We start from the raw sequence: 27,630 nt of genomic DNA on the forward strand, positions 1-27,630 counted from the left end.
TTTTCATTTTAATATTTTAACAATATTATTTATATAACATATTGCAGTAATAACATCGGCATCTGGAATCTTGTTGATTTTTTCACGGCTTCCTTAATGTTACTTGCATCAGGAATGCAATAACTTTTGTGGAGTAGTACACTTTACTTAATTTTTGCAAATATTTAAAAACAATAATTAACATTGCAATTTAGGTGAAATTGCAGTGGTAAGTTTCCAATTTATAATTATTACTATGTTAAACGTCTCTAAAAATAATATGTTAAAAGCCTAAAGCAGTAAAATGAATATGGCGCTTAAGCAGTAAGAAGAGGGAAATTGTTATGTGTGTTACGTTGGGAATACTGAATGTGGTATTTCACACTTACCGCGTATTGGTTTTGTGCGGAAAGCAAGCAAATACGCACGATCTCGCACAAAAGTACATAAGTAGACTGCCGAGGATATGGATTTAGTAACTTTGGTTGTTTTTGTACTGAAGTCCAAATGCACTGTACGAAAGTGATAATTAGTTTACATTTGGTGTGTTATCCTTTCTTCGTTTGGAAGCGCAAATTCCACGCAAAGTGGCGTTAAAGGTTTTGAGAAAAAGTTGTATAGAACATTTTAGTTTTAGTTTCACTTCTACATTACACACACAAAGTATTTACACGTAATAATGAATCATCCTGTATATACATAAGTTATAAGCATTTTACAATAGGGAGTTACTTTCCGCTATGTATATTATTGGGGTTTACCTTGATATGTCTCTGCCTTGGACGATCAGATCCAACAAGTTGTAGTCTGTAGATTTGTTACTAACTCCATATGTTATTATGAAAGGGCGCACAAATGCAGACATCAAAACTGAAAAACAATGCCATATGCAGTTTCTTTATTACATATCTCTTACAAAATTAACCTTAACAAAACATATTTACAAAACAATATGGCGGCGACTTGGTGGTTATGGGAATGAGTGACTCGAGTAACAGTAAAACAGCCCGTCTTCCAGATATGAAACCGTCGTGAGAATGATCGCTGGATCTCAGAAATAATCAGTTATGGACGCTGGGGTTAAGTCTTCCTTCAGTTAGCATGATGCAGTGACCTCTTCCAAGGATGATGCTGTCATACTGACCTAACCCCGACCACTAGCAGCTTTGCTGTTAAAATATTTTATCTCTGAAACAACAAGAAATTTAAAATTATTCTCAAGTTTTGAATACCCTAGTCTTTTAAAAAATATTCCTCACTTTCACGTTATGTGATAGAAGGTGATGCAAGGAGATTCCTGAAATTTTTGTCTTTATCTAAAGTGTCGCAGATCTTTTTGGCACTTGTGAGGAATAAGATAGTTAGCAAGCGAACCTTTATGGTGGTGGTCCTCTGCAAAGATGGGTCAAGCAATGGGCTGGGGTAGACGGGGGATGAACAACGACACTAAGCAAAAGTATGCTAAGTTCCTTAGAAGAAATTGACCACTACGTGAGATGCCGCCGATACCTTTTAAATTAAAATATAGCAGGGGATGAACAAGAGAGATCGTTCTTAATTTATAAAATTTTATGAAAAAAAAAATGAGCAGAGTAGTCAAAAATAAGATACAGAGAGTAGCAGAGGAAAACAAAGGTGAAGAGGATTTTACCAGAACAGAAATAACATGGAGGTGAAGGGACATCAACGAGTGCATCAGGAAAAAAACGGTAGATGGGGAAAAGAGCGCTACCAATATTGATGGCTTTGAGATATGCGTGATACAACGAACGATTCACAAATTCTATCTTTTGCACAATTCAAAGTTATTACCCATTCTATGTGAAATCGCCCATCATTGATTTCGGAGGCACTAGTTTAAAAAGTATTTTAAGAGAGAGTTCAGAGAAAGGTCTTTCCATCATCTACACTACAGCGAAGATAACTATATATATATGGTTTAAAAATTTATATGATCCATAATATATTCCTCGTCCAATGTGTAAGTAGATACAGATAAAGAATATTGATGCTCCATTTGCGTATATACATACATACATACATACATACATACATACATACATACATACATACATACATACATACATACATACATACATACATACATACATAGAAGTCACAATGATAAGAGGTTAGGATGGAGATATTAATAATAATAATAATAATAATAATAATAATAATAATAATAATAATAATAATAATAATAATAATAATAAATTTACAGGAGAATGGAGAAAGTTACACAACACAGAACTGCACGCATTGTATTCTTCACCTAACATAAGTAGGAACTTAAAATCCAGACGTTTGAGATGGGGAGGGCATATAGAACGTATGGGCGAATCCAGAAATGCATATAGAGTGTTAGTTGGGAGACCAGAGGGAAAAAGACCTTTTGGGAGGCCGAGACGTAGATGGGAGGATAATATTAAAATGAATTTGAGGGAGGTGGGGTGTGATGATAGAGACTGGATTAATCTTGCACAGGATAGGGACCGATGGCGGGCTTATGTGAGGGCGGCAATGAACCTTCGGGTTCCTTAAAAGCCATTTGTAAGTATGTAAGTAAGTAATAATAAATTGCAATGAAAGTGGTAGTGATAGTGTAGTGGAAAAAAGTTCCAACAATAACAATAAATGCACTAGGAAGAGAAGGCATATGTCACTGTTGATAGTGAGTCGACCGGTCCGTCGGATGGGGACATTAAGCCTGGCGGCCCCCTTGGTGCTATTGGACAATAGTACGCTATGTGCCGGCACCGGATTTCCCCTTCTCCCTTCCTCACCTTGATCAACCTTACTCATTCCCTACATTACACTTACACGAACACTTACACATAAACTCACCCTAGTACACGACATAACTCTTCACTCATAATGCATCGTTTACAATGAAGCGACATTATATAAATTATGGCCATATAAGAAATCAGATTTCCATGACGTCACGACGCAGGTCGCGATGCGACGAAAGTTGAAATTGAGTTAACTTTTACCGCGCGACGTTACCGGAACGCGTGTGTGTTTTGTTTATGTTGGCGTCGTCTGCAACAAAATTGAATACTTTTTCAGATGAGATGTTGATAGAATTGGTTAAAGGATGCCCTGAATTGTACAGAGTGAACCGTGACTAATGCCATTAATTTCAAGAGGTTATTCATTCATATATATTTCAAACAAATAACTTTAATACAATTTTGCTCGTTTTTGCTTCATTTCCGAGAAAAAAATTATTTTATATTAAACATTTCATGGCGTATTTTGGGAAAGCCATTGAATTAACTTAATTCCCAATATGCTTAGTCAATTTAAGAGAGCAGTGTATTACGATAAAAAATTAGTTTTTGTCGTTTACATATGCAGAAATGTCATCTGAACAATTGTAAATTTTCGTTCTGAAAAGGAATTTTAAAACTTTACATTTGTTAGATCAAATTTCTGCGTATTTATTATGAAAATACAGTGCTCTCTTAAATTTACTGAACATATTGATAATTAAATTAATGGTTTTTCCAAAAGACGGTAAGACATGTTTCATATAAAACAGTTTTTATCTCGAAAAGGAAGCAAAACAAAAAAATAATCATACTGTTTTTTTGTTTAAAATATCTCAAAGAATAACCCTATGAAATTAATGACTATTTACGGTTCACTCTTTATATTACTGTTTGTGTACATGAAATACACAAATATTTCCATCCATGGCTCCCATGAAGTTCGGAAAATTTACTTTTTTCCTATATCCTTCTTCCACCTTCGTGAAATTGTCCTCAGAGAGCTTCCACTTAATGAGTTTTTTTTTTTTAATTTATCCCAGATTAGTACTTGTTTCTAAAACTAATGGACATTGTGAAAGTTACAATACGAAAATCGTAAAGAGAGAACTTAGGGAGAGAACCAAGTTCTTAAAGGGAAATATAACCTCAAAGTTACGCTTAGACGCTCTGCTGGATGCCTCCCGCATTGGAAGTTTTTGTATTTGAGGGCCAATGATATGCAGGAGATCATCAAACTGCAAAGATGTCATTCGCATAGGGTAGGGTGGAGTTAGTTGAATCAAGGAGCTAGTAGAATCAATTTAAGCATTTGGCCTACTGCGCACAAACTGTTGCACATACAGGCAGCCATTACCAGTGAGAACTTGTACAGATCGGTTGGCCGTGTTGTTCAAGCGTTTTTAAGTCATTACATACATTTTTCAAGCTTCAGGAGAACTTCAAAGACATTTAGGTAAGCGCCATTTGCTTTGTTTTTAATGCCATACAATCTTCAAACGTTAGTAAATAAGGCTTAGTGTTAAAATTATGTAGTTATTCCGTATAACCTATCTGTTATCAAGTAACCTACTACTTCATTCGTTCTTTTACGGTACAACTAGCGCATTCTGTTGCGAAACGTAGGAACTACGTGAGTTATACGTAAATCTAAAGGATGTGGTTAGTTGAATCATTTTTACTGGGGCTACTTGAATCATATGAAAAATATGATAAAGAATAATGTAAACAGACAAAAGCAAGCTAATTCTCATCTGACATCCTCTGAAAATATTGAGAAAACCAGAGCGAAGAGAAAGTTACAATTAGAGAAGAGCACACCTGTTAAGGAATCAAGAAACTAATCCACAAAAGGCAAGAAGATAGTTTGCAAAAAAAAAAAAAAAGTAAAAACCAGCAGTTCAGATGAAGAATCATCACAAGAAACGACTGAAGATGACAGTGAAACATGTGGTTTTTGCGGGGTTAATTATTTTGATAAGAATTCATTCACGAAAGGTGACTGGATAAGATGCCAGTCATGCAAAACCTGATACCATGAAATGTACGTAGGAGCAGCCGGGCGAAAACAATTTACTTGTTATTATAAGCAGTTTGACGTTCTGAGTTTATAATATTTTTATATTATTATGATTTTATTAGTTTATAACATTGTGGGTTTGCAGTTCAGTACAGTTTTGCAACAAAACATGTAATCCAAATAGCCCCACTAGTGATCCAAATTACCACACCTTTTGCGAAAAATCAATATTTTGACATGTTCTATAATATATTGTTTATCTTGGAATATACTTGCGTATGAAAACTAAATTTATTATTTCTTAATAGAAAACACCTCACTGCAATGTAAAATGATGTTCCAATTTTGAAAATGGGAATTCTGTAGCTGTGAATTGAGACTGAAGTAAAATTGATTCAAGCAGCCCCACCCTACCCTATAGTTATGACAAGTTGATTTCTTCTACTCCAAAAATAGAGAAGGCAGGCATCGTTTCATTTTAAGTTTCCTAATCAACATGAACCAGCGATTCAAGAAGCGGAGTTGTGAACACCATTCCGCGTCGCATAACGTGGCCCGCCGAAGTGATGTGCAGCTTGAAAATGAATCACAGACCTGCCATCTGTCCGCAGTATGCGAAACCCGAATCACTCAAGTGAAGTGGGTAGATATTATATACACACATAATATATGCACTGCCTGCAACATTTTATTAGATTTAGTGTTCGTGACTTATTGGCATTACAGGTCTATTTGCACGAGTTCTCAGTAATACTTCTACTGTCACGGCGATTGGCAGACGGGTATCAGTTGGGGGCTGCAGCTGGTTGGGAGACTGCATACAAGGAGGATAGTGACTCGCTTTTTTGCTTAATATTGAACATTTCAGGGGCCAAAAAGATCTGCGATATTTTTTATTCCATAAAACATACGAACCCCTGATAAATATTCACTGGACAACGAAAAAGCTCATACATAAGCCGAAGATGAAACACGCGTCATTTCACTTTGATGTTACTGCTTACTATTGTAGTAATATCCTCACATTTTGTATTTAGTTTGGCTCTTCTCTTCAGAAAACATTTTGAAAATTATTTTTGATATAAACTTTTTTTATTATCCAATTACTATCAAGACACTCAATCCTCCGTTTGTGGAAATGAGATTTCTTTTCAGGGCAATAATAATAATAATAATAATAATAATAATAATAATAATAATAATAATAATAATAATACATTTATATTTTGAAAAACTAATAAAAGAACATCCAGAAAAGTTATAAATTATTCAGAACTTGCTTATGGGGTTAAAGAATTGCACAAATTTTATTGAAAGCTGTGTCGATATCATTTACAATCTCTTCTGTGAATTGATTTATATTTCAAGAACAAAAACTACTGTGAATCATGCAAAACTGCTGATGAAAAATCGTTTTTAAAGACAAGAAGAAGCACCCTTTTGGATATTGCACATATTGCTAATAAGTTTATGACTAAGGATCAATAAGTAGTTGCTAAGATTATTTGCTTCTGTTATTTAAATCATGAAAAATAACAATGAGATATAAATAGTAATAATAATAATAATAATAATAATAATAATAATAATAATAATACTTACTTACTTACAATTGCCTTTTAAGGAACCCGAAGGTTCATTGCCGCCCTCACATAAGAACGCCATCGGTCCCTATCCTGTGCAAGATTAATCCAGTCTCTATCATCATATCCCACCTCCCTCAAATCAATTTTAATATTATCCTCCCATCTACGTCTCGGCCTCCCCAAAGGTCTTTTTCCCTCCGGTCTCCCAACTAACACTCTATATGCATTTCTGGATTCGCCCATACGTGCTACATGCCCTGCCCATCTCAAGCGTCTAGATTTAATGTTCCTAATTATGTCGGGTGAAGAATACAATGCGTGCAGTTCTGTGTTGTGTAACTTTCTCCATTCTCCTGTAACTTCATCCCGCTTAGCCCCAAATATTTTCCTAAGCACCTTATTCTCAAACACCCTTAACCTATGTTTCTCTCTCAGAGTGAGAGTCCAAGTTTCACAACCATACAGAACAACTGGTAATATAACTGTTTTATAAATTCTAACTTTCAGATTTTTTGACAGCAGACTAGATGACAAAAGCTTCTCAACGGAATAATAACAGGCATTTCCCATATTTACTCTGCGTTTAATTTTCTCCCGAGTGTCATTTATATTTGTTACTGTTGCTCCAAGATATTAATAATAATAATAATAATGATAATAATAATAATTTCTTTTTCCGTGTTAGGTTTATTTTTGTGTTAGGACTCCATATGAAGCTTGTCTCTATTTTGAAGGATTGAATAATCATGCGCGTACGACCGCATAGGTTTAAGGGCCAATTCACAATGAAAATTAAACATAACGTGAGTGTTAGCTTAAAAATGTAAATGTTACTGTAAAATCAAAAAGTCATACCATCATTCACGATGGTAGCATAAAAATAAGCACAAAAATACTTGGTAACTATGAAAACATAACAACGACGTCATTTCATCATATTCTGTTGTATACTTCAACGCTGTGCGATTGTGTGTTGTTTCCAAATCACGTAAGCATGAACACTAAAGTGTGTAGTTTGCAAACTTTCATGTTAACGTCTTACGGTAATGTTAATGTCAGTGTTTATGTGAATCATTGTGAATGATCCCATTTGGTAACATGACCGCAAACTTCTGTGTTTACGTAATGTTTATGTTTAATTTTCCATCTTGAATCTTGCGTACACTAATTTTAACACTTAAATATAAATGATTGGTTGATTGGCGAACTTACTCGTGTTAAATTATACAGGGACATCATTTTATTTTTACTTCAATTTTTATTGTACCTGAGTTTTTTAATGTACTTCACTCCCACCCCTTCTACTAAGGAAGTTTCAACTCCACACAGAACCAAGACCGCAGATAGTAAGCAGTACTGAGTTACTGAGTATAGTACGTTCCAGAAATATGTTCGCGTTTTCCAGTGACGAAAGAGCTTTCAATATTGAATCATATTTTCGCACAGGTACTGTCCGTTTGCCTACGTCGCATCCCGATTTCCCCCACCTGCTTCTGCTCGCCCCTCTGTAAAAGCTGGGCTGTCTTAGCTCTTTTCTGAAAACATTAATTTCTCTTAGGAATTGGACGTTTACGTAATGTTATACAGCTGTTTAATTTAACTTAAATAAAAGGGCCTCGTTAAGTAATTAACTGTCACGTGATTTCCTCCCTTTCTACAATCCTGCGGCATAACCACTTGGACGGACAGTAGATAGCATGTCTGAGTAATTTTATATTTTCGGGTCGGGCAGAAGTGAAGATTGAATTCACAGTACGTAGAGTAGGTACAGAATTATTTCAACATGAGTTACTAGTACGAAGGACGAAACTGGCATTTGGAATTAGATGCAATAGTCTATAGTGCGATAATATGCACAAAAGAAGTGAAGCCTGTATCGAAATGAACGGCCACCATTTTCAAAATTGTGTTTAAATATTCATATTATGATTATTTTTCAATTTAACTTCTTTCTCTATATTGTACGCTAATGTGCTGTAGACAGTATAATATACACTGCATAATGAATACGTTCGCATGGATAACTCACTTCGTGAGTAAAAACACTTATTCTTAATACAGTACTGTACTTTGATTGAAAAAAACCTAATGAAAATTATCAAACTCAAAATCGCGGTATTTCCTAGTTTACGTAAATGGATGAACTACTTTTCTTCCTTCCTATACCTAGTAGAGCTATTTGTGTTTTACGTCAGTATCATCGAACTCCAGTCTTGGAGGGGGGAGCAAGCGGTGTTTCCGGTTCTCTAAAGATATAGACAGGTTAATATTAAAAATACTTGTAAAAATAAAATGATGTCCCTGTATAAGCACGTGTGGCTTACAACTGTTTCGGAGCTTCTTCACACCATCCTCAGAGCCTACTAGATCTCGGCGTCATCTCGAACTAACCAGAGAATACAATACATCTACATCTTTTCTCAATCGTACTATCAGGGACTGGAATGCTTTACCTGCAGACTTACTATAGGCTTTACCAACAACCAAAAATGTATTTAAAAATAGGCTTAAGGACTTTACTAATAAACGATAATTATACACAGTATTTAAAGGGTGTAATTGATATTTTGTTATTGAAGTGTTCTATCAGTGAAGAATTATGTTGTGTCAGTGAAGTGTGTTGAGTAAGTGAAACGTGTTCCTGTCAGTGAAGCTTTATAGTTTATAGTGGCAGTGCAAAGTATTTGAACAGTGAAATGTTTTTGAAGTGTTAGTGAAATCAGGATAGAATCAGTGAAATGTGTCGTAGTTCCAGTGCAGTGATTGAGTTGACAGCGAAATGAGTGTAATGTTGAAAGGTACTTGTGCAGATATGAACATATCATACTCGTGGATTTTAGTTCGAACTTAGGTTTAAGGTACAAATTAGATTTACTTTAAATGTTATTTTAACTTAGGATGTTCCCTGTTATTATTATTATTATTATTATTATTAATTATTGCTAGTATTAATTATTAGTATTATTATTAATTTATTTTTTATTAATTGTGTTTATTATTGTCTTTATTGGGTGTAATTAGTTACCACTGCCACCGGGTATATACCCATTGCAGTGTGAATAAATACATACATACATACATACATACATACATACATACATACATACATACATACATACATACATACATACATACTCAACGCATATTTTCATCGATTTAAAATCAAGAATAGTGCGACATGTGTCTGTGGGGATGGGGATCAGACAGTGGATCATATCATTTATGACTGTACGAAATTAGGAAAGGAAAGAAGAACACTAATCCAGTCTATACATAAATGTGGTGGAAAGTGGCCTGTGGACAAGACAAAATTAGTGAAAAGTTATGTAAAATATTTTATAAAGTTTGCAAATAGTATAGACTTTGAACAACTACAGTAGGCTGGCTAGTATATAAGGATAAGTTATTTGGGAAGATAGGTTAAAAGTCAGAATTAAGTGATAAGGGTCAAAAATAGGTTACTTACATTCTGTAAATAAGCTACAATATTAGAGGGTATAATTTATCTGAAAATAGGCTGATCAAGAGATAGTAAATATGTAAATACTGTAAATATTTTAATGCTAGAATATGTAAATAGATTCTTGTACTTCATAGGTTAGGAATAGGAAAATAAGTTAGATTAAGAAGTACCAATATTATCTTGGCAGTTACACATAGTAGATGAACTACACTAATCCATATTTAATCTAGAATGGCAACATAACAATATATAATGTAAATGGATTATGTACTTGAAGGTAAACCTAGGCATGTAGTATTACTTTCCATTTGTAATGGAACATGCTGCTCGAAAAAAGGAATACATACATACATACATACATACATACATACATACATACATACATACTGTACATACATACACATACATACATACATACATACATACATACATACATACATACATACATACATACATACATACATACATACGCCGAACACATAACTAATGCTAACCACACATACAATAACATAAATACAGACATGGAAATCCTACACATACAACCCAAAAATAAAAAATTCAACACACTAGAACAATATGAAATACACACACACACACACACACACACACACACACACACACACACACTAAAACACACCCTGATCAAATTCTCAACACACAGATCAATTTCAGAACACACACACTATTTGACTCCACTTTTAACGCACCCCCACAACAGGCAGCCTAGTTCGAGATCTCGCCGAGATCTAGTAGGCTCTGAGGATGGTGTGAAGAAGCACCGAAACAGCTGTAAGCCACACGTGCTTATATAATTTAACACGTGTAAGATTGTCAATCAACCAATCATTTACTTTTCATTGCGAATGGCCTTTCACTCTTATTTCGGTAAGTGATAATTTTGTCGGTTGCTAATTAATGGAGAAAAATTTGTCGTGGCACCGCGAATCGAACCCAGGACCATCAGCTTGGCGCGCTTGAATGCTCTTGCCATCTGAGCTATGCCGAGACCGCGAGGTCCTAATATAAGAATAAGAATATATTTGTCTATTGATTTCTTTTGGAAAATGTATTTTTATTATATTTCGAAGTAAAACCTGGGAGCAGAGGATTTTTTGGCCGTTTAAATCCGACTTTGCTTGAATCTTTTAACTTGGTCTTCGTGAGAAACTCTGCAGACATTTATATTGTCCAGTGATTAAGAACATACAATTACATTTTCTACTGAAAACCATCAGAAACCTAAGATTATGCCTACCTATTAGCTGGTGTAACTAAGTGTTTTCAGCCCTTGATATTGTGATACGGTGGCAGCAATGGACTCCTCAGTCTGTACGCCACAGTGCCAGATGATGACGCCGTCTGTTGCTGATGTTGGTGTGTCTGAGGCTGGGGCTCCTGGGCGGGTTGGTGGCTATATGTCTCGGTCTTCTGCGTTACCTACAAACAGCATTCATGTAGGAAAATATTGTTGCAACCATAAGAATTTCTGCTGAAGTAATTAAATTTGATATAGAAATTTTATCTGGGGGGAGATATTCTTTAAAGCAACCGTGGCGAAAATGTGACTCGAATTGATAGCTATGCATTTCTCTTGCTTCCTGTCTCCCACAACCCCCACCCTCTCACTCACTGGAGTCGAACTCCGTTCCATTTGCATTTGTCTCTGACCTGCGAAAGGCGTATATTCGCAATATCTCTCTCGAAACCATACACCTCTACAAGAACGAAAGTTTCAAGTAGGATGAGAGGACGAATTTTTTTCCTGCCAATATGATGAGAATATTAAATGTATGATTTGTTCACAAGTATTACGAGGAAAAAGGTTGTATAACATAAAACGGCATTATACTACATGTTACTGATGAAACATTAAAAGGTTAAGTATTATTGTTATTATTATTATTATTATTATTATTATTATTATTATTATTATTATTATTATCATCATCTCTACGTCGATCCTTTTTCAGCAGATGTACGAATAATGCTGTTAGATTTTCAATTTAAACTCACAGATTTACAATGTGACGTTAAAATGAAAACTGTATGTAAGGACTTGACAAACGTTGAACTTTTCAAATCTTTGCCAAAAAATAAATATCCGGAAGCTTCGTTCTTTCGCTTGCTCTGTTGAAACCATGTTCGCTACAACTTACGTTTGTGAAAAATTATTTTCAACAATGAAAATTGTAAAAACTAAGTTTAGATAACGACTGACAGATAAATACCTTCGTGATCAACTACGACTGGCAGTAAGTGACATAATTCCTGACTTTGAAACTCTGTCGCAGAGACATTCTGAAGACAGTTAATTTTAGGTTATGATAATGTGTCCTATGTTTTATTGTTTATTTTTTTCTTCGTTACACGTACTAAACATTAGTTTGTAGCCCTGTACTGTATAAAATTATATTTAAATGCTTGACGTAAGGAAAATGAAAATCCGTTAATAAGTCAGACAGTTGCTTTACTTCCCCTTCGGGTGTCCGCCTCCCTCCATAGGTGCTATGCACGTTGCAGGTTACACAGTGGCACGATCACATTTTCGCCACGGCTGCTTCAATGTTATACTTGATATTTGCCATTTTTATGCATGCTTCATACTTCTACCAACATTGATCTCTATAGATGCTAATAGTAAGTAACATAGTGTAGGTTAGATATTCGAGATTGACATTTTTATAAATTAATTCAATTTGTTTATATGGACAAGATTTCTAAGCTCGAACCTGAGGACTCAAGTTGTAGTGTGATACAGGCGGGATGAGGTAAGCCAACTGCTGTCGCTGGATGACATAGGGAGCGGAAGGCGATGCATGGTAGCTGCTCGTGCCTGTTGCACCGATTCCTCCTGCTGGAAGCGTACCGGTACCGCTGAGGAATGACAACAAGGCACTCTGTCCTGCTGGCGAGTTAAGGTAGTGTCCTCCTGGTAGAGTAAATGTCATGACTACGGGCTGAAGGCTGTATGAGGCACTGTTGTGGTGTTGGGGTGCAACTGCCTGCTGCTGCACAGGCACCAGGTACGTGGGTGCCTGACTGAAGTACTGGTGACTCGGAGTGTAGTACTGGGGAGTTGCCAGTCCTGGGAATGTGTGGAAGGCGGTCGGCACAACGTACTGAGTTTGTGGTGTCAGGGAGTTTAGTGAAGGCGCCGAGCTCTTCAGTGACTGCTGCTGAGTCTTCGACACGAATTGATACTTGGGCGAAACTGCTGTTTGATATTTAGGTGGCTGAACATACTGATACTTGGGTGACTGAGTGAATTGATACTTAGGTGTTTGCTCCTGATATTTTTGTGGCTGAACAATCTGGTATTTGGGTGACTGTTGTTCAGTTTGGTATTTGGGCGTCTGAACAATCTGGTACTTTGGAGACTGTTGTTCTGCTTGGTACTTGGGCGTCTGAACAATCTGGTACTTTGGTGACTGTTCTGCTTGATATTTTGGAGTCTGAATAGTCTGATAATGGGGCGATGTCTCAGCTTGATACTTAGTTACTTGCTCAGCTTGATATTTGGTGGCTTGCTCAGCTTGGTACTTGGGTGTATGCTGAGCGTGCAGTTTAGGTAGTACATCCACCGAGTGGGATATATGCTGAGCTGGAACGTACTGGATGGTGTATGTGGTTTTCGGAGACTGTTTCGTGGTCTCAGCAGCTTTCTGAGGCACGTAGGAGACCTGCTGAGACTTCGTGGCCTGCAGCTGCTGCACATATTGCTGAGGAAGATACCTGACCGCCTGGTCGTCATCTGAGAACGTGTAATCGATGTTCTGCGGAGATGCCTCCTCGGACGTAGTGCGCTTCTCCTTCTCAGACTTAGGTGGCGACATATCGGGAGCCATTGAAGTCGATGTCGGCTGAGCTGCAGCTGTCGTAGTGGTTGTTGCAGCTGTCGGAGAAGGCGTCTCCCCAGTTGATAGCGACAACAACGTCAACAAGAACTGCAAAAGAAATTGTATCATTTTATGAACTTCGATTATTTCAAGAGAATAGAAATGGATATGCATTATTATTATGAATTTCTCACCGTAATTACTTATCACTTTTACATAAAAAGTATTTATATCACAGAAACAGAAAGTAGACAAGTCATGTTTCCTTTCTTGTTCTTCATATTCGTTACTTATTACTACAATTCTACTATTAATGTTGGAACTACGGACGTAGCTCAGACTAGTACGTATGCCTGCACTCGGGCGCAGGTTCTATCGCGCATGGACTCATTACCTGATTTGGTTTTTCCCGAAATTTCTTCGCTTGTCAAAAAGTCAAATACAGATAATATCGCTCTCAGATGCCAAATATAATTCCGTTATCACCATTTCCATCCACGCAAAATAACCTAGTAGTTGATAAATAGTTTATAAATAACCTACTAAAACCAACATCGATGTTAAAAACCTTCGGGAGTTGAAAATAGACCACTGAAGTAGAAAAGAAACACGATAAAATATCTGGACATTGTACCAATATAAAGAAAAGCATTCATTGCGAAGCCACTAGTTTGAAGAAATGCATGATGAAACGCTGTAAGCGACTGTCCATTATATACGGATATTGTTGTTTAGTGAACTGTCCGAAAACAGGTCTCAACCTTACAAGTGATATCAATATGGCATCACTTATGAAGCAACTAGGTCTGGAGATAATGGGATGTCCACACCTATGGAGTAACGTTTAGCGCGTCTGGCAGCGAAACCAGGTGGCCCAGGTTCGATTCCCGGTCGGGGCAAGTTACTTGGTTGAGGTTTTTTCCGGGGTTTTCCTTCAACCCAAATTGAGTAAATGCTGGGGAACTTTCGGTGCTGGATCCTGGACTCATTTCACAGGCATTATCACCTTCATCTCATTCAGACGCTGAATAACCTAAGATGTTGATAAAACATCGTAAAATAACCTACTAAAATAAAAAATAATGGGATAGGATGGCCAGTTCCTTTCCCCCTCCATTGCATACATCGCCAATTAGCTACATATTATACTAATCAAATTTCAGAGACCGGCATTAACCTCTCCAAAAATGTAAGTGGGGAATACACGTATTATACGTCTTCCAGTATGACACTGTTCTGTTTCCTTCAACTTAAGTATAGACTGGTATGACAACACTGTCATAAATGTGGGGGATTTTAGTGCCATTGTATAGGTTGATGTTGGTGTATTGCCATGTTAACATGCGCTGTCATTCAGTGTATTTGATTGTGTGATATGAACAGAAGTAAGGAAAGTGAAATAAGATTGCGCATGGATATATCTAACAGCGCACAGCGGACTGTGATTCAGTTCCAAAGCAAGGAAGGCACAGACTCCCAGTGAACATCTGGCGGCGCATTCTATTGCAACAACTGTTTCGGTTCCAATCGGAGGGATATCAGTTCCTATCCGAAAGTGTTGCCACTGATCAGACGTGGCATCTGTGATTTGATCCCGCAACAATGGATGAATATGGATCACCTAAACCGAAAAAAGCTCGATTACATGACATTTTGTCACACTAACAGTTCATACCAGCATACTTTTGGTCATACATTCAATACATAGCAGTGGATTTTTGGTCATATACTCAATACGTTCCAGTGGGCTTTAGGTCATATAGTCATACTCAATGCGTACCAGCCTACTGGAGTAAAAATATAGGCAATATACAGTTGATTTATTTCAATACCTATTTACAGTTTTGCTGTCTCTGATTCAGAAATTACCAGAATTAACTTAAAAAATTCCGGAAACGTTGTGGCCAAGAACCCATAAATACTGGGTGATATTATCCTCATCACGATAATCTTGATAGTGAGACACACAATGCTCAAACCGCTTATGAACATCGTCATAATTCTTCTTTACAGATGATTTCCCACTTTGTAATTTCTCCGCATCCCGATTAATCCCGGTAGCCTGCAGTGGCGGCTCCTGCATGTTTCTTAAGAGGAGGAAAGAAGTTAACAGCGCAAAATGACACCTTCTTGAGAGAAAAACGCTACAAATTAGCCTACATGCATACATTTAACACCAGGTAGTGTTAGGGTTGGCCTTCTCTTTCGTATAGCAATAATCTGTTGAGTTTCCTAAATTGTCCAAATATGTTTTCACTTCCATTCATTGGTTGATAATTGCACAAATTAACAATTACAAGGAAATTCACAAACTCGCAGCATTTTTAGCGCGCACTACAGCATCACACGTGTTGGTAGAGACTAGCTACTAACATACTGGATGTTCATTTCAAAGTGTGTCATGACGTCACTGTTGTTGGGTCACCGATTTGAAGCGAGTTTCAGTTTATATGTTAGAGAAGTTGCCTATTATTTAAGGCGTTCTTCAATCTGAACTTGAGAATGTGTACGGTATAACTTGAACGTCGTAGCAACAGATGGCGGTCTGTACGGTCTGTGTGCTACCATAACCTCTTTCGAACTGTGTTTTGCGCCAGCAAGTCGTAGGCAGGGTATTTGTTATCATCGGTTGCGTATGGTAACATTCCACAACACAAATCAAATGCTCCGTGTCAATGTTGACCGTCGAAGTTAATGTCAACAAATACGTAAGTAATCGTCTTAACCCTCTCCCCATATCTCGACAGTACGTATTTCCAAACAGTTCACATTCCTGCCACTACCGGCGTTACCGTACGTATCGGCACGTACTCTTCAGAATGAACGCCGTACTTGCTAGCCAACTTCTCTGCCTCTTAGATTATACACCTGAGCTGCGGAAGTGTAGGAAGATTGAATTCTCTAGGCTCATCAGCTAGCCACATGACGGCATGCAGCGAACCAAGACATATTTTGAACTGAACACCCAGTATAACCAGAACCGTTTTACGGAAGTGGGAATGAGAAATAATCTGTTAAGAAAGCGAGAACACTGCACCCACTCACATGGTCTGTGTTGCTACATGTACATTTTACAAGTTCAGTATCACATGCTTTTGAAGAATGTCAGTTCTTGTAAAGTCATACTACCATTATTGCTCAAAGCTGCAAGTGGCCGATTAATTTTTGGTGTTAAAAATAATGTAGTTTGGAGTACTTTCAATTTCAAATATATTTGTACAAAACTGACAACTTGGCTGTTATCCTATCTAGTAGACAATGAATGGAAGTGAATTTCAGGGGCCAAAAAGATCTGCGATACTGACGTAGATACTAACGTAGAACTACTTTCTCTTTGTTTTATATAAATCTAACTTCAACTTTGAGATATCCTCGAAAGTTTCAAACCATGAGTAGTTGCTTATTTAAAATGCAATGAATAATATATTTTGATTTATGATTTTAAAAATGTTTGTATGGTGTTTTTCATAGCTTTGCGTTAAAACTGTTTTTATTGTGTCTCCTCCTAGATGTGTTATAGTCTGGTTGAATGCAGCATCGTTAGATGGCAGCGGTAGCGAGCTTGCTGCAAGACCAGTTGGTTTCTATTTCCCGCCCATGCGCTGATTCAGAGGAGGATCTCCTCCCTATCCGTTCATTTACTTGTTTTAAAACTCTGCTTCTTTCTCTGGCCGCTAGATCGTTGTTGTCTATGTGTGTTAACTGCAGGAAAGGAGGAAAGGATTTGCTTTCCTCCACACAAACAATCTCGCATCTTTCTCACAGTTTTCTAGCGGCACATGAGCGCGCGTCGTTTAAAAATCGATCAACCGAGGTTTTCTTATACCTGTGAACTTAAAAATTATCGAATCTTCCTCGAATTTCAAGGCATATATTTCTTTTGGTATTTACTTTCAAAAGAATAAAAATGTGAGAAGGACGTTCCTCCCTTCCCTCCCCCGAGAAACCGCCACTGATAGCCTGCATTTCTAAGTAATTACGGTACTCAAGAGGACAAAATAAAGACGGATGATCTTTCAAACTACCTTACCTTATAAATCTCATTATGCTATGCTTTGTATACAACAGGAGACGTAAAAGAGTCAATCCTGTGAAGTTACTTAGGAAACGTACACATTTGTACCAGTGGCATTTTTATTTGTGTGACGAAATGTCCCAGTGATTTTCTCTTTTGTGACGAAATGTTCCAGTGACCTTTTTCTTTTGTGTGACGAAATGTCCTAGGTGCGAGTTTTCAGGGACTAAAAGTCCCGATTCAAAAAGCTCATTCCGCCGCATGATTTAGAAAGCCCTTGCTGACAGTCTTTGTTAACGAGCAGGGTCTCCTGTTGTTGAACTGGCCGAAACCAGGTAGCATCATCCTTTGTACCCATTACTGCGAGTTCTGCATGCTTTAGGAACAGCCATCATGTTCAATTGTCGAGGAGCGTGTTTTCGGAGAATTCTTCATGATGCAACAATTCAGATTGTTAGATGGAACAGCCCCTATACAGTTGTGATTTGTTACCTGATGACTTCCATATCTTTCGACCAATGAAGATTCGTTTGAAGGCATGTCGGTTCAACTTCAACCAGTAAGTGAAAACACAGTGGAACAGTTATTTCAGCAGCAATCGGCAAGATTATTTGCATCTGTTACCGAAGGACTAGAATACCTTTGGGATCATTACCTTAATGCTAGATAGGACTAGTTCTAGGCCCAACTGGCCTTATGACATCTATACAAGATATAAGTGTAATAACCCTGCAGATTTTCATGTTGTATGTAACAAAAATTGTAACCTCATATTGTGGAGAGTCCATAGTTTTCTCAGAAAAAATAATGTTTCTTCCGAAATGTTTAACATCCTTTTATTCAGTAACTATTTCGAGTAGGATCGTGATTTTTGTCCGTATCGACAGAAAAATCTAATAAATAATCATTTATTCTTCTGGCGTATTTCAATAGCGTAGACGGTTTTCGTCTAAATTTAATTTTAAAACCACTAATTTCAAGCCACTGACCGATGCGACCAGCTTGCAACATTGTAGGCAAAAAGAGAGATGGGAGGTAGTTCACTAAGGCAGACAGACCTGAGTTCGTTGACCTCTTACATCTGTATTACGAGAAGAAGGAGGGGGCGATGTTGACAGACTCCTGGAACTTCCAACTCAATTTTCTAATTAACTCTGCATTTAACCACAAAAAGGGATATAGATTTTCTATTAATTTAAGTGTATCCTATCGTCCTTTTCAGTCTGCAAGATTATTTCACTTCCATCCTGTATATAGACATACATATTTTGACAAATTGTATGAAAGTATGAGTTGTATTTCATTTGAAGGAAATATTAACTGTACTAAGCCAAGGAGATTGTCATTGACTAGTGAAGTAGAAACTTTTAGGAATTGGATATTCTAATATTTATCTTTGTGATATTTATTAAATGAGATAGGAAATAATAATTTCCATCTTTATTAGAATTTAAATATGTTATGTATGTGTATATATACATATATATGAATATTTAAAACCATTTCCTTGCATTTTCGCTAGGTCGTATAGGATTTTATTTTATTTATTTCCCCCATTTTAAGTGAATACATAATTTCAATTCAAAATACATTAAATATTAATCAGCAGTTGATTTAATTAACGCTTTTAGATGCAAGTTGTTGAACTTCGAAATCCATCTTGGACGAAATACACTCACGGACAAAAAAAACCGGACACTTTAATATTTGCTGGTATTTTGCAAAACATTATCTTCTCATACAATATTATGGTAGTCATCTGTTGTTATGGAGACGTGTATACAATGTTGATTGTTTTTTGTTTTATAAACAAGCCAATGCAACCAAATATTCCAATTTTGCTTTCCGAGTCTCAGCTATAACAATTTTGTCTCAGCCATTTAGTGCTTCATTATCATCATTATCGTTATTTCTTTATTTTTACATTTTCTGAGTTTAAGTGGGGTTGTAACATTTGTCTTAAAACAAGATGCGACCTGAAGATGTGGCTCGAGCTGTAGCCCTTTACAATGATGGACGCAGTGTACGTTACATTGCAAATGTTATGAATATGGCTAGAAGCACAACCCATGATGCCATAAAACGGTATAGAGAGACCCTAGAATATACCAGAAGACCAGGTTCGGGTCATCCAAGAGCTACAAATCCAAATGAAGACAGGTATATGGTGTTGAGAGTTCTTAGGGAGCGCAACCTGCCAGCTACTAGTGTAGCCCAGCAATTTGTTAACATGCAAGGACGCCCAATTTCGGCCAAAACAGTTAGAAGGAGGTTGAAAGCAAGTGGACTGATATCAAGTAGACCTGCAATTAGTCCCAGACTTCTCAGGATGCATCGAGTTGAACGACTGCGTTTTGCAAATGATCACAGGGATTGAAGAAATGGACAGTGGAGCTGTGTTCTGTTCACCGATGAGTCCCGTTTCAATCTGTGCTCACCTGATGGGCGTGAAAGAGTTTGGAGAAGGAGGGAAGAACGATTTTCACAGTGTTGCATTTCCGAAAATGTGCCGTATGGACGTGGTGGAGTGATGGTTTGGGCAGGAGTGTGTACGGATGCTCGTACAGAGTTGGTTTTTGTTGAAAATGGAAGACTAACATCTGATAGGTATATAAATTAATGTTTGGCTGATCATGTTGTGCCATTTGGCCAATTTGTAGGCGATAATTTTGTTTTAATGCATGATAATGCACGGCCTCATATTGCCCATGCCGTCGGAGATTATCTCCAAGAAGTGGGAATCCATGTTCTTCCATGGCCAGCAAGGAGTCCAGACATGAACCCAATTGAACACGTGTGGGACATGCTGGGACGGCATGTTAAGAATAGTCGACCGAGACCAGAATCGTTACAAGAGTTGAGGCGAGCACTTGGTGAAGAATGGGAATTTATTCCTCAAGAAGACATTGCTAACCAAATTGAGAGCATGCCAAAACATATGGATGCAGTTATTCAAGCCAGAGGGGGTAATACCCGTTACTAAAAAGAGTTTTTAATGTTTAAGGCACCATAAAATGAAAAAACAGTTAGACCAAACAATGCCATAGTTATACGCCCTTTGTAATTTGTTGTAAATTTTCTCATCAGAGATTTTTTTTTTCAAATGTTGTCGTATAAGGTGCTAAATGAAACATTATTTTGTTTAAATGGGTTTTGTTTCATTTTGAAATAATTGGCAACAAAATACAAGCAAATATAGAAGTGTCCGGTTTTTTTTGTCCGTGAGTGTATTATGACAGACATATTGTCTGAAGTCCTTTGTGAGAGATAAGATTGTTTTAAATTGCGTATATCAATGACACGTGAACATAGCTTTTACTTCCGTTAGGAGTTGATTGTCCTTTAAAATCCACCAAATATCTCGAATCCAATGCCATCATTTAACCACTACAGCACTGAGTACAACTAAAATCAATCAGGACTTTTAAAATACAGGTGTTGATCTTATTCTATTCAGTCTAGGGTTGTCCAGAGAACCGAAAATGCATTAAGATAACGATTGTATGTTTTTCATTCTTTCCGATTCGATTTCTAATTATTTTACTATTTATTATTGACATTTAATGACAACGGTGGAAACCCCTTTCAAGCTAAATTTATTAATTTATCATAACGAAAACACGATATTGTTCCACGAACTCAAATAAATATAAAAGAGATAAAAGAAAGCTTAAAATAAAAAGTATAGAATTAATATCATTACCCAAAAAAATAACACAGAACATTCATGTCTTGAAAAACCTGAACCCAATAAAGCCGAATAATATGTCATTATTAAATAGCTATTACTAATAATTATAAAATAATAATTAAAGTAACTAACTAGATCCTTTAAAATCAGGATATAAGAAATATTAAATAATTCGAGAAGTTGATACAGCGTACGTTAATTCAGGACAATTTAATGTAGAAGTAAGAACACACAGAATATCTGAAAAAGGCTGAACGGATTTTAATAAATGGCCCTTTATTTTGAAGCTTGGAACCCAAAGTTTTTCGGAAAAATAGTAGTTTTCAATGAAATGTCAATTTTCCTACATCATTTTCCTTTTTTCCAAAATCCATCTTTCGTCAGATTTGAGAACTAATTAATTGCATTCACGGCCTACTTGATGTTCGCTTCCTTAAGCGAAGCGAGTATCAAGTCGGCCGTGTTGCATTTCAGAATGAAACAAAACACACACTACAATAAACAATAGGCTATTACACGAAGGCCATGACCTACAGGATTGCTGACATAGAGTTCAGACGGCTCAGATTCTTTCCCATCATAATGCCAATAAGTCGATCTTCATTTGTGCAATTTTTTGATAACGTATAAAAAATAATTTACAGGTCTGATTCACTAGTCTGTAGTTTTCCGAGTACAGCTGTGTATTGGATTTTAAGAACAACAAAACTTAAGAATGTTTGATGACATTATTACCATTAAAAATGAAATATTATTATCGTTAATGCAACACATAATGCTATACTGATATATGAAAGTGAAACCTTTTGGGGCTTTATCTAAGTAGACGCAGGGAAAAAAATATTTTATATTAGGTCTTCATTTCTATAATTTATTGAGTAACGGCAATAGGCCTATATAAACTTATGTTACTGAAAACTATAAAAATTACGTAAGGCAACAATATTGTTATTAAAAATGAAATACTTTTGCAATTATTAATCAAGTGGTGTGGGTCCTTTTCATACATGTAATGGCAGTGTGATATAGATATTTATATGTCTGATTCTCTAACTTTCTTTGGTAGTAATTGAGTCATGCTTCCTATTTAGCTGCGTCTTTAAACTGCATCAAAATTATTTTCATATGTCTTTGGTTTAATTGATTAGATTTGTGATCGCTGCCAAGCATATTTTGTTGTAGGGAAAATAGCATGCCATTTCACTTCTTGCTACCGTGATGGGTAAGTTTATTTCCCGCAACCAGCAACAAATGAAACACTGAAGCTGCTAACGATTTACGATGGACAATTTTATTTAGGGCGCATATGAGATTCTACAACTCTGACATATCATTCGCCTCATTTTCCACATCTCAGCAATAAATTTCTCACAACTGCCTATATTACAGAAAATATACGAAATAACATTCATTGTTACACAAATTAATCCAGCAGTATTTGATAGATTAGTATTGTCTGAAAGAAGCGCAAAAAATTACAATTCATAAGAAAAGACCAAAAGGTATTACTTATTGATAAAGTAAGAGGCCTACAAGATTTTGTAGTCTCTTGATCACCTCAGCAAGAGCTCTTAGTGGGAAAAAGTGATTCTGCCCTCTACATTTCAGGGTAGTTCACGAACCATGCAGCAGCTATACCAAGATGTTAAGTCCTTTGTTCAAAGCAAGACAAACCTTACATTTTCTTAACTTTCACATATAATCCGCAATGACCCGAAATAGCTACTGCAGTACTCCCACATGGAAAACCCATTAATCATCCTGACATTGTTATTAGCGATTTCGCGTTGAAACTCAAGAACTGAAGACGGATAGGTTCAAGGAAAAGTATTTGAAAAAAAAAAAACATTCAGAAGGAGTATGTTTCACTATTATGGAAGCAAATAACTATCAAAATGTCTGGTAATCTTCATTGAAAATAAATCTGAACAATTTTTATTTGAACTTTTTATGGACTTAGTTTGCAGCAATTGCTGCACAAGCCACTAGTTTAGGCCTAATTCTAATTTGAAAGAAGCGTATTTATTAAGGTCAAAATATTGGTCTTGTTGTGATTTTTTGCTACTTGCTCCGAGATGAAAACAAAGCTTGTTACAATAATCGATACTCTTACCTAATGACAAGACAAAACCGCAGTTATAGGCTTTGTTACATAAGAAGCGTAGCGTGACCCCCAATATTTGCGCAAAAACTTGCTGACCGCGAACACTTTGTCTCCGTTAATTCTTCGACGTGTCTGTTCCTGCACCGTGACTAATAGAGCACCACGTGCGGCACTTTCTAACTCAATAATTGTGTGTTTCATTACCAAACAGTCAGAAAGCGCGATAAAACAGTATTTCACACTTATAAGAAAGTAAATCTTTGCAGCAATAAAGGGAAACCGGTGATAAATAGCGTGTAATATGATGCTCACCTACAAATTTTGCTCACTCTCACCTGTGGAATTGTAGAACTCTTCTAGAGCAATTTTATTAAAATCTAATGCATCTTATAAACAAATTGGCTGGGAAACTGACTGAGAGCACCGACGTAGCTCAGGCAGTATCGTGTTTGCTTGCTGATCCGGAGTTGTGCTTAGCGTGGGTTCGATTCCTTTCTGGTCTGGTTATCTCGTTGGGTTTTTCCTGAGGTTTTCTGTAACCGTAACTCGAATGTCAGGTAATCTATGACAAATCCTCGACCTATTTCCCCAAATACCATCACGCGATCAACAATTCCATATACCCTAGGTATCCTGCTAGTTGATACAGCGTCGTCAAATAATGAAGTAAAAAAGAACTTCTGCATAGGACAGACAGGCAGATCGTTTCAAACACGTAGAAAGAACACATCACAGCCATAACAAAATTATAAAACACCTCCACATATGCAGAACACATCACAAATGCTAACCACACCCACAGAGACATCAACACAGACATGGAAATACTACAAATCCAACCAAAAAGCCAGAAACTAAACACACTAGAACAATATGAAATATACAGACACACAAAAACACACCCCAACGAAATTTTCAACACACACCTCAACTTCAAAACACACACACTCTTTGACTCTACACTATACCACAGGAACACACCCTCACAGGAAACAGAACAAGTGGCGCCAAGACCAACAACGACCAGTTCTGAAGATGACCCATAAATAGGTCGAAACATGTAAACGAAGTACATTGAAATTCAATCAGGAAAGTATTACCATACATATTCCGAAGTAAAAAAAAGAATATTAAGATATATGGATTGTATGCGGTGACTAAGAGGAAAATTGATTGGAGAATGCTGGGTTTGCAGTGAAAGATCTGCCCTTGGTCAGAATACTATGAATGAATGGAATTAGTAACTATGTTTTTTATTCTCATGTTTTCTTCACTTTGGATATTTTAGTGTTGTATTATTTTCCATAAGATAGGGAGAGGAGAAAAGGAACTGGCCACCCTCCCAATTATCTCCTGGCCTAGTTGCCTTATGAGTGATTCCTCATTGGTATCACTTATGAGGTTCAGACCTCTCTTCGGACAGTTGACTATACAACAAGATAGGAAGTTGGCCTCTCTTTACAACCCCGAAACCTGAAGAACTGGGTTATTTCTGTTCAAGGTTTTGTTCCTCTAACCTTTGTCAAGACATTAGGTAGACAACATGAAGAAAACTATTAGTAACCGAGGTTGATTTTTTATGAGATACTTTCGAAAATCAAGGAGGAATAAAGTTAGAAATATGAGAATTTGAGAAATTATGGATATTAAAAAATGTTTTATGTTTGAGGTGATAGAAGAAAGAATATTAAAATGATTTGGATATGTGAGAAGGACAAATAAAATACCAAAGATGATTCTGGAGTGGGAAGCAGAGCTCAACAGAAGACGGGGAAGATCTAAGGTGCAATGAATGAAATAGTTGGGGCCTGAAGAATTGCCGGTTACAGAGGGTTGGCTGAAGAAGAGACGGATGATAGAAACTTAGAGAAAAACAGAATTTCTAACAGGGTGTAGGAAAAGCCCTGTAAGAAAAGTCCGAAAGAATATAAAAAAAAGGCTTTCACGGTGTTAAACTTGTTATGAAAATTTTGGGCGTTTGCTCCGATTCATTGATCTACAGACATCCAAAGTTTTTGCGCTTCTGATCGGCACTGTCATCAGGAAAAGCAAGAAAAGGAAGTTATTTTGTTGTATGTGTTTTTCTAAAGTGAGAATAACTCTTGATAAGGAACATAACAAGTAATATTTACTTTTTCCCTGGATGCTCTTCTGATGGAGGCGATACGAAGCTCCTACTAGGTTATTTAGCGTCGATAAGATTGGTTATAGCGAGATGGTATTTGGCGAGATGAGGCCGAGGATTCGCCATAGATTACCTGGCATTCACCTTATGGCTGGGGAAAACCTAGGAAAAAATCCAACCAGATAATCAGCCCAAGTGGGGATCAAACCCGCACCCGATCGCAACTTCAGACCGGCAGGCAAGCACTTTAACCGACTGAGCCACGCCGGTGGCTTAGTGGTTATTTAACGACGTTGTATGAACTACGAGGTGTTAACTTGCGTCGACGGAATTAGTGATATGGTATTTGGCGAAATAAAACCGACTATTGGACACAGAATTACCTGACGTTTCTCCTTACAGTTACTGAAAAACTTCAAAAATAGTCAATCAAGTAATCAGCCCAAGCGAGATTCAAAGTCTTGTCCAAGCAGATCCTGAGAGCATGAATCGCGTTCCTTAAACCAGAATTCGCCAGGAATTCATTACTTTTGAAAATCGTAAAAAGATAGAACACTATTGCATAATGGAATGAGTGCTTTCAGGTTGTGAGGTTATCTGATTTGATATTATATTGTAAATCGCAGATGATTTTCTAGAGCAAACGTTTTCTTATAATTTCTTTATTGAGGTGGTCTCTTTTAAAATATCATAGGTGGCCTACTAAAGACCTGAATTATTACATTATTCAGCCATGAAATGTCACTCAACTGAAGTACTTAACTGGACTGCTCAACTTAAAGTTCCTTCAGCATGTCTTTAAATTCTTCATGTGGCTGAGAGTCAAGGGATCAAATCCGCATGAAAATTGAAGCGGTGAGATCAATAACCATTCAAGTCCACTTTTGATCATTCATTTTTTGCAAATTTGAAATTAAATTTTGGATATTTCCACAAGTGTAAAAGTTGGTATACTACTTTGTATTGATGTCTAAAATAACCAGAAATATTACGTCCAAAAATATTAATTAGGTAAGAAAAAAAAAAGTTTTTGCATTTTTCTCAAAACTTGTGCTGTTGACTCAGGAGAAGACGAGCGCAGAGTGAGGAAAAGGGGTGGTTAATAGATAACGTTACGACAACACGTGCAATACTTGTACAGGGACATCATTTTATTTTTACTTCAATTTTTATTGTACCTGAGTTTTTTAATGTATTTCACTCCCACCCCTTCTACTAATGAAGTTCAGCCGTCCTCCACACAGATCCAAGACCGCATATACAGTCATAGTAGCCTTACTGTACGTTCCAAAAATATGTTCGCGTTTTCCAATGAGGAAAGAGCTTTCAATATTGCATCATTTTCACACAGGTACTGTCGTCCATTTGCCTACATCGCATTCCGATTTTCCCCACCAGCTTCTATTCGCCTCTCTGTAAAGGCTAGTGGCTGGGCTGTCTTAGCTCTTTTCTGAGAACATTAATTTCTGTTAGGAATTGGACATCTACGTAATATTATACCCATACAACTGTTCAAAATAACTTAAATAAAAGGGCCTCGTTAAGTAATTAACTGTCACGTGATTTCCCTCCTTTCCACGAGCCTGCGACATAACCACTTGGACGGACAATAGATAGCATGTCTGACAGTGGCGGCTCGTAGTCAAATGTGCAGGGTAGGCAAAATTTACAGAACATTTTTATGTAATTCCCGCGACTCAATGACAGCTCGCTTTCATCATGCCCCCCGAAAACTTAACTCTTGCTTACATAACAATACTGTTACATCAATGAGCCGTCTCATAATTTGTCGGTTTTTTTCTAGTTTATTGTTATACTGTTGTCTTGCAACCCTTGTTGTTCAGACAACATTTCCGAAATTGGATAAACATTCTTTTCAAGTCTCTTTAGACTTACCGAGTTACAAATATGATCTGATTCCAAGTACCTTCTTTAGATTACAATAACAAACGTGACCACCTACAGCTTAGCTTTAACTTCACTTCCTGTTAGCCATTTATGTGTTTCATACCATACTTACTTACTTACAAATGGCTT

The 27,630-nt window shown here is 36.8% G+C and overlaps 1 protein-coding gene across 1 annotated transcript in view; it reads right to left on the reverse strand.

Annotated features, from left to right (window-relative positions):
* Positions 1-850: 850 nt before the first annotated feature.
* The window catches only part of LOC138705279 (transcription factor sma-9-like), a 48,348-nt gene continuing 21,568 nt past the window's right edge, over positions 851-27,630 (reverse strand). The window contains exons 2-4 of the mRNA XM_069834124.1: positions 12,552-13,766; positions 11,078-11,259; positions 851-1,167 (exon numbers count right to left, since the gene is read on the reverse strand). Of these exons, the coding sequence (XP_069690225.1) occupies positions 11,104-11,259; positions 12,552-13,766 (1,371 nt within the window). The 3' untranslated portion in view covers positions 851-1,167; positions 11,078-11,103. The remainder of the gene's footprint in view (positions 1,168-11,077; positions 11,260-12,551; positions 13,767-27,630) is intronic.

The sequence above is a fragment of the Periplaneta americana genome, chromosome 8 (genome assembly GCF_040183065.1).
Source record: "Periplaneta americana isolate PAMFEO1 chromosome 8, P.americana_PAMFEO1_priV1, whole genome shotgun sequence".
Classification (NCBI taxonomy): Eukaryota; Metazoa; Arthropoda; class Insecta; order Blattodea; family Blattidae; genus Periplaneta; species Periplaneta americana.